The sequence below is a fragment of the Galeopterus variegatus genome, unplaced genomic scaffold (genome assembly GCF_000696425.1).
Source record: "Galeopterus variegatus unplaced genomic scaffold, G_variegatus-3.0.2 Scaffold732, whole genome shotgun sequence".
Classification (NCBI taxonomy): Eukaryota; Metazoa; Chordata; class Mammalia; order Dermoptera; family Cynocephalidae; genus Galeopterus; species Galeopterus variegatus.
The window spans coordinates 150,975-159,513 of NW_007726843.1; the positions used below are offsets into that span (position 1 = coordinate 150,975).

The 8,539-nt window shown below is 41.1% G+C and overlaps 1 protein-coding gene across 1 annotated transcript in view; it reads left to right on the forward strand.

Moving 5' to 3' along the window:
- SCGN (secretagogin, EF-hand calcium binding protein) overlaps positions 1-8,539 on the forward strand; it is a 46,473-nt gene that overhangs the window by 1,671 nt on the left and 36,263 nt on the right. The window contains exons 2-3 of the mRNA XM_008571859.1: positions 465-535; positions 8,095-8,187. Coding sequence (XP_008570081.1) covers positions 465-535; positions 8,095-8,187 — 164 coding nt within the window. The remainder of the gene's footprint in view (positions 1-464; positions 536-8,094; positions 8,188-8,539) is intronic.

Below are 8,539 nucleotides of genomic sequence, written 5' to 3' on the forward strand. Positions count from 1 at the left end.
AAAAAAAAACCCCAAACCAAAAAATGAAAAACACCAAAACTACTTGAAAAATAAAACTATTTAACATTTGCTTTGTTCTTTATTAATAACTAAAGAAACATAAAGAAAACATCTAAAATATGTGTTTTAACCTTTCAAACTAACCCATTAGGCTTTTCCTAGCTTCCAAAATCCTTGAGTTGAAATTTGTTCTAAAGCTCATATTTATTCATGCATGTAACAGCTTTCCTTTTCCAAATATTTATATAAGCCCCAGCATAAAGCATTTACTCTGGAACATGTGTATACTGTTCAAATCCACATCTTCTAGAGATAGATGTTGGCACTTAGTTACTGGAATAACAAAGAACAGCATTCATGGGGGTTTTATAAATTGTGAGGTTAAAAACAAATTTAGATAAGTACTAAATGTCACGTTATTCTATATAAATGACTATTATTTATGCTTATCTTCTTGCATTTAGAAAAAGGTTACATAGAAGAGAAGGAACTTGATGCCTTCTTTTACCACATGTTGATGAAATTGGGTACTGATGTAAGTACTTGCACCACTAAGCATTAATTTATGTGTCTCTTAGTGAATATAAGCGTTTGACTCTTATGTTGATTTGTACCTATTAATCCCATCTGACCTCTTTTCTTCCTTGCAGGCATGTAATTTTTCTCTCTCTCCTAGCAGCACGGAGGGATTTAGGCAGATTTTAAAAATGGTACAACTGCAGCATTAGATGTGCTAGTCACTGACTTTCAGTGTAACATCTGTCAACCACTCAGAGATCCTAACTAACTGTAGACTCAGTCAGCTCTGTTTTGAACGTCTCCCTGGTTATGCCTCTGCTAATCGATTTAAACCTGGAGATAAACCTCACTTTGTTCAAAAAGGTGGAAAAGATGTTAAGCATGTTAAGGTTCTGGGTGTTTAGTGCATATGTTACTCCTTTGATAGCAAACTACGAACAAACCATTTTAAATCATTTTCCATTATTCATTTTATTGGGAGAGGTTACAGATTTCTCAGGGAATGACAAACCAGAAAGTAATCAACATACCCAGAACCCAGAGATAAATGTAAACCAGTCTATCCAGTGTCCGTATCCTTCCTTGACGGTAAATCTGGCCTTGAGAGATGTAGATTAACTTTTAAAGATCCCTGTACCAAAGCAAAGGAAAAACTCACACAGAGACACATGAGCCGAGGCCACACTAGTGATGGGCTTAATCTGATGAAATCTCCATTAGGGCCTGCATGGTAGGGGAGTGGCTTTGGGGACAGTACATTAAAGAATTATGCAGGTAGCTTGTCTTCAGACTTCAATTGTTTACCTGGAGGAATATTGAAGTGCATTGCATTCTCATGTAGGATCCCAGTGAGGGAAACAACAGGATCCCCACACCAAGGAGAGCATGGGGAGGGTGTGGGGGCCAGGGAAGCAGCTCAGAAGAAAAGAAGCTGCCATTGGCCTCCATCAGCCACACAGACCTCTTGGTCTCTCTGTCTGTCTGTCTGTCATGTTCTGTCCCTCTTTTTATGTCTGTTTCTGTTATTTTTCTGCTTGTTTCTGTTCCTCGTCTCTGTATTTCATGGCTCTCATTTCCCAGTGTCTCTGGCCTTCCTCTCTGACTCTCATCTCTCTTTCCTCTCTCTGATTGCTATTTCTCCTCTATTTTTCCATCTCTCTGTCTCTTTGCTTTCCCTTCTCTCTCCAGTCTCTCTGTTTCTCAAAGCTCTCTTTGTCTTTTATTTATCTTCTCTCCCTTCCCTATCTCTCTGTCTCATCTCTCTTTTTGCCCTTCATTTATTTTATCTCTTCCCTCCCCTCAAGTCTTTCTCTCTTTACTGGTCTCTCATCTTGTTCTTTTTGTACCTTTTATCATTCTTTGTACGCCTGCCCCTGCTCCCCCCACACTTGGCCCATGCCCTGTGCAGCCTGTGAGGTGAAGGAAGTGCAGGTAAGAAGGATGGAGACACAGGGCCCTTTTCCCCTCACGTAAGACCATTCACACACCCTTCTCTTTATCCTTCATTTCTACACCTACACTGGCTACAAGCAGAGCTAAGGAAGCCTCCCCAACCCGAGGCTCCCACTTTAATCTTGCTGCCCAGTTTCACATGCCTGCAGTCCACAGTGAAACTCTCCAGCCTTGCCCACTTACATCTGTAAGTACTAAGGCTCATGGCATCCCAGGAACCCATGAGTCAGATGCCATTTCATCAACCATGGATGGAGTATTTGAGGAAAGCAAAAAGATAAAAGTTAAATCACTTGAAACCTTGGAAGAAACTGGATGGTCAACTCCTAAAAATCTAAATCCCTAGAGACTTGGAACTTCACATCTTTTCAGAAGGCTCATTGCTTTAGTGATTTACAGAAAAGGAGGAGAAAAATAGCTGTCAGTCTAGAAGCTGGAAGTGTCTTATTTCCAGTCATGGAAGGTGGGAGGCAGCTACTCAAATACAAAGGTGTGTTCTAGGCTGAGGATGCTGTGGGCTGTCTTCTTCTGAGCTTTTGGCTAACCTTAGAGGCATTGTTGCTATTAGTGAGAGCAAAGAGGGATGTCATCTCTTTCAGTATGGTTTTTCTTATCCCCACCCCTCCCTCAGATCTGGCCTGTGGACTAACCCTCTAACACAGGGGCAAGCATGGACCTTGAGGAAAGGAGACAACAAATGAGTCGCCAGAATCCTAGGCAACTGGGTTCAGTGCAGGTGTCCCTGTGGCTGGAAAAAGTTTAGAAGGTCTCAGAGTCCTCATACTAGTTTATATCAAATTTGGGTGTGCTTAATAATTATCTGAATTTATTAAAATGCAGACCCCTGGGTCCCATCCCATAGGTACAGTTGAGGTCTGCTAAAGACCTTGCATTTTAAAAGAACCCTGAGTCAATTTGCATCTCCATTCACCTTCTGTGCTTCCAGGACCAGTGACTGCCTGTGGAGGGGAGATTCCAGAATAATCAGGCCAGTTCTACAGAGCTGTGGCAGCAGCCCCAGGCATCTCTCCATTGCACGTGGCCAGTGAGAGAGCTTTTGGCACCAGGGTGATCAGATGTTTAAGCTGTTTACCAGAAATGGTATCATCTGCCACTGGTTCCCTTTCAAAATGTTGAGACATTACTCTGAAGAGTTGCAGGGATCTTTGCTGGGCACTCTATGCTGTCTGGACAACCATGATTAAGGAAACTGTTCCTAATTCTGAACTTTTTCCCTGATGAACAATGAGTAGGCCCTAAATAAGCCCTTAGTAATAGGGCAGGATTTCAAAAGCAGAAGCCCCTATAGCCAAGGACAGTCTCCATTCGTTTGTGACACCTACTTTTGATTGGTGATGCCAGAAGCAGTGTTTAGGAGTGGCAAGCGGAGGCCCAAATAGCTCTAATTTCCTCTGCTGATTAATGGGTTGCAGAGCATCAGAAGAAGGCATTTTGAGGTTTCTAACAGCAAGCTGCCTGCTAGTCAATCTTGGAGAGCAATCAGTCTGCTCGTAATGACTGCTCCTCACAGTCTCAGAGGGGATTGACTTAATGCAACCATCAGCTGCTATTGCTGCTGTTTCTATTGTGTTCCCCCAACACTTTTCTTTTCAAATACTGGGAATTGTGTGCTTGCTTTGGCAGCACATATACAAATACTGGGAATTGGCCTCTAAACCAGGTCTAGATCTAGCCGGTCCATTGCCACATTAGTTTCTTATGTGTACACATCCCTCAGGTTCAGATTACACATATCCTGAGCCTCTTGCAATGCTGCAGGGTGTAGGGTCTCAGATAAGGACTGGTGGGGAATTGTGATGGAGGGAGACTTGGGCTCTTTTGTGTTAGGTCCAAGAGGTAATCATAGGGCTTTGGGATTAGGGGTCTGAGAGAACAGAAGTCAAGGCTCTGTGCCTTCAAACAAAAGGTGGCATGTAGAATCTGGCTCCAGCTTCTTTGACTTCACATTTACTTTGAAATCTAATTTTCTACCAACATGGCTTATGCTAGTTAACTTCTTTTGGGAATGCCCAGCCCACCATAAAGAACCATCTGTTCATTCAACGGATCCTATGTTTCAGAGACAAAGCAATGATTACTGTCCTGGCAGAGTTCTTAATCTAAAAAGTCAAGCTGAAATTTGAAGTGAAGACCCACCCTGCTGAGTGGTTTCCATCATGCTTGTCCTGTATGGTGGGTACCTGTGCTCCCAAACGTGGGCACACACAGTCTATGGTGCTGAGACAAGACAGGCTTATCTCTCTATGTATAGTGGGGTGTCACATGATGAAACTTGGTTGGCAGGAGATCTTGGAGTCTCAGGGTACCTGTTCACCTTTCACAGACAAAAAAAAAAAATGTAGATCTTTAAGTCCCACTCCAGAGAAGCTTCATGGTGTCAGAGAAGCACAGCTATATAAGTATGTGGAGACAGAAATCTGATGCTTATGTCCTAGCTCTGCACTGATAGCTGTGTGATATCAACATACCATTTAAACTCCCTGGTTCTCCATTTTCTTATCCATAAAATGTGAATAATAATTTTTTGCCCTGCCTATCTCATAGTGAAGACCAATGAGACAACAGAAGTGAAAAGCTTTTTAGTTGCAAAAGCACCCACTGTATACATGATCTTGTGGTGACATGGTGTCTTCTTTAGTCCTTGGTTTTCCCAGTGTCTATTCTGGACCCCCTTCGTCTCAGGTCTGCAAGGGGTTACCCCACACAGGGTAATTGAAGCTCATGCTCTTAAACACTGAGAAGCTTTCAAGATCTAAAGAAGTTCATCTGCCAGTGGGATTCTTGATTTGTGAGAGCAAGTTTTCTAAGCCACACTAGCCTTTGGGGCATGCCTTAAATCACTCTCACTATCGCCTTCTGATCCCTCATGAGCGAAGGAGGTAACCCAGGGAGAGAGTAGATAATAGACATGACCTCAGGGATCACACGACATTTGCTCAGCCTTAGACAAATGATTCAGGCATTATTTTCCATTTCTTCACTTGAGATTTTGGTTCTAAATCAACAATGTCTTTTTTTTTTCATATTTTTAATTTGTTGTGTGTTCATTTAGGAAAGTATTCATTTTTTCAACTAGGCCCTTGACTATTTTCCATTTTTAATCATCAAATGAATATATTTGGTTGATGTATTTACAGAATCAATCTGCCCAAGTCCTCTTATTTTAATCATTTTGGGTTTCTGAGTACAGGACCTGAGCCATAGATATAGCAGATGGCCTTGGTATGGCTATAATACACAAATCCATTTGATTGATACATTATCTCAATCATAAGTACTAGTGATTTAGATTTACCTTTTAAAAAAAACACAGCTATGCATAAATATGCTATTTTTAGTTCTTATTCAGAAAACTTAGTTGTTTGTAAAGAGACTCACCTTTGCTGCAATTTGTCCCAAATGAAGTTGGTTCCTCACTATCTAGTATCCAGTTGGGGACTATACAAGCCGTTAGTTCATTATACTCTTTCTGTTGCATGTACTTCATCCATTTATCATATTCTGCTTCCTTTCAGCAAAAGGTGAGGAGTAGAAAAAAAGGAGGTAACAGTTCCATTTTTATACTTGCAGGCAAAAGTTTGCATATGGTTGGGCAAGGGAGAGGCAGACTGTTGACTGACATAAAACTTTGTGGCTCCTTATATTTTTGGTGTCCACCCAATCCTGGAAGTATGGAAAATCAGGTGATATTAGGGAATCCAATAGTTTAAACCATCCAAGCTCAGAGCATTTTTTCTGCCTCACTATCATAACCCACCATCAAACATTTGCTGTTTACCCATATCCTTTAATTAGTTAGTGAGATAAGACACCAACGTTAGGGGTCAAGATCTTACAATAAGGCCCTGGGATGTCTCTAGCATAAAGCTGTTCTTTTTGACCACGTTGTTCCCTGGCTCTCCAAGAATTGGCTTTCAAATCTTCATGGCTTCATAATATTTAAAGCATTATGTTATCTAACCAATTGCCTTAACCTATCCTGAATAAATCCCGAAGAAAGTTACCAAGTCCTCTTTGCATTTTCTTTGAACAATTTCTCATTTACACATCACTTAGCATTGAGCTCTCTACTACATGCTGACTGCCTTACCTGCAGCAACAGCAAGATGTGGTGCACTGGACCAGATATCAGAAGTGTTGGTTCCAGGCTTGTTCTTGCCAATATCCAGCTGCATGGCAATTCATCCTTTTGTCCTGTTTCCTCATCAGTAAATTGAAAGAGTGTCTCAGACCCTTAGAAAAGGGTGCCTAATATTTTCTGATTCTTTTACCCACTCTCTGGCTCCCAAATCACCAAGACTCATCTGAAGGAAGCATATACCTCGATTTATAGTACAGCAGTAGATGAAATTATCATGAATTCAAGTATTCCTCTTTTCATATGCCAAGATCTAGAAAATAATGAGTTTGTGTAACTCTCCTACTAGATTTTCCACTCCCTGGGAAACACTCACATATGCAAACGGCCAACTGAAGAGATGACTTCCTTAGGAGAAAAGGGCATTGGTGGGAAAATGGTAAAAGAGAACTTCTATGTAAAAAGCTGGAACATATAGATCAAAAAAATTACCTAAACAGGAAAAGGCTAGTAGATCAGAAAAGAAGCCAGGGGCTGAAGGGTGTAGTGAGTGTTTTTCTATCTCCCGGAGCCATTGTGAGGATTCAGTGGGGTCACATTTGTGAAAGAGCCTGGGTTAGTGCTCATTCCCTGGCTGGCACTACAGAAATGTTCATTTTCCTGCCCTTCCTCCCTCTTCTTGTGAATGAGATGTAGGGTGCTGTTAATTCTCCACCACACTTCCCTTCCCACCGTCTCCTCATTTTTGTGGAAGCCCATTAAGGAGAGGCCCCAGTGGAAAGGAAGGCAGACAAAGATGTCTCCCACCAGCCTGCCATAGAGGTCAAGGACCAGGTCTGTTTTGCTGACCATCATGTCACTGGGAGCCAGAATTGCATTTGGCACATGGTAGATGATCAATAGAAAACGGTCTACCCTTGGTTTTATACCTGGGGGTAACATGTCATGCTGGGCTAAAGTGTTTTAGGACATTTTGTCCTAGGAAGGACTGGAACAGAGCCTGGTTGTTCCAGCAAGTTCTTCTTTACTTAAGGATGGTGCATTCCCAGCACATTATACGGTTATTCTTGAGAACTACAAATGAGAAAGGAGGAAGAACTGAGTTAGTCCAAGGCCACCCAGAGAACATGTGTCCATGAATGATGCATCTGGAGACTCTCCTGGAAGCTCAGCATCACCCCTGTCCCCTGACACCAGCAGGGAGAGTAGTCAGTCAACAGAGTCACTTCTCAGCCCTTCTCTTCAGCCTTGGCTCGAGACCAGACATAGGGTAATAGCATTAGGGAGAATGAATTTAGCATGAATTCCAGCAAGTCTGGAATCTTGAAATCAGGCACTGCTTAGGATTATCTATGCATCTCATCTCCTGCTTTATAATTCATTCTTCATTGTTGGTTATATACATCACCTTTCTTGTAATAACCCTGAAATCCATTAAAGAAGACATGTTAATGTGTAGAGAAGGTTGTACAAAGAAGTGAGACATGACATTTTTGGTAACTCAACAATTACTTCATTACTTTGATTTCTTCTTTTTTGTTCTCCCTTCTAATTATTATTTTTTTCCTCAGAGGACAAGGAGAGGATTAAGAGAATGGGCTACAGCAACTTGGAGGCCCAGAACAGCTGGACTTTTCAGTTAAAAATTTAAAACCTCTGTATTCTTGGGAAGAACATCTGTATATTAATTACAATGTAGTCTTTTGTCATAACCAAATACATAATAATGTTCAAACTCGTTCTTTTAGCACTCTAGTCTCTGAGCTTCTTTTCACCATGTTTTAGTAACTCACTAACTATAAATTTTACCTAGCCAAGATTCTGATTAGTGGTTGGTTGCTCAAGAAGTCTCCATCTCTGGTGTCTTATATACAAAAGGGTAAGATCACTATAAATGTCCAAGGAACCTGCTTTCCAGGTTAGAATACCATTATTATCAGGCTGTGTGCTTTGAATATTTGCTATCCTAACTATATTTTTGAAATCCCAGTGGCTTTAATGTGGTTATATTTGGCCCATTGCAGGATGCAGTCATGAAAGAAAATGTGCACAAGATGAAACAGCAATTTATGACTACCCAAGATGTCTCTGAAGATGGTCGCATACAGATGAAGGAGGTAACTTTCAGGACTGTATGTTTGTTGGCTGTACAAACATCTTTCCTAAGTGTTTCTTTCTTGACTTTACCTTCTTAGGCTGTGATTTCCTTTGAAAGACAATGGAAATCTTACATGCAATTGGGAAATTAGAACTTTGTGCAAGGTAGTTGGCCTAGATAATATTTTCAAAGTAATCACCTCTCCTTTTTCATCTGCTTAGTAACAAAGGATGTGCAATTCTTTCATCATTTTATTTAGATCAATCAATATTATTTTTAATTTTTTTTGGTCTTTTTGTCTTTTTTTCCCTGTCCGGCAATGGATTGCAACCCTCAGTGTTGCCCCCGTACCGGACCGGGGACCGGCAACG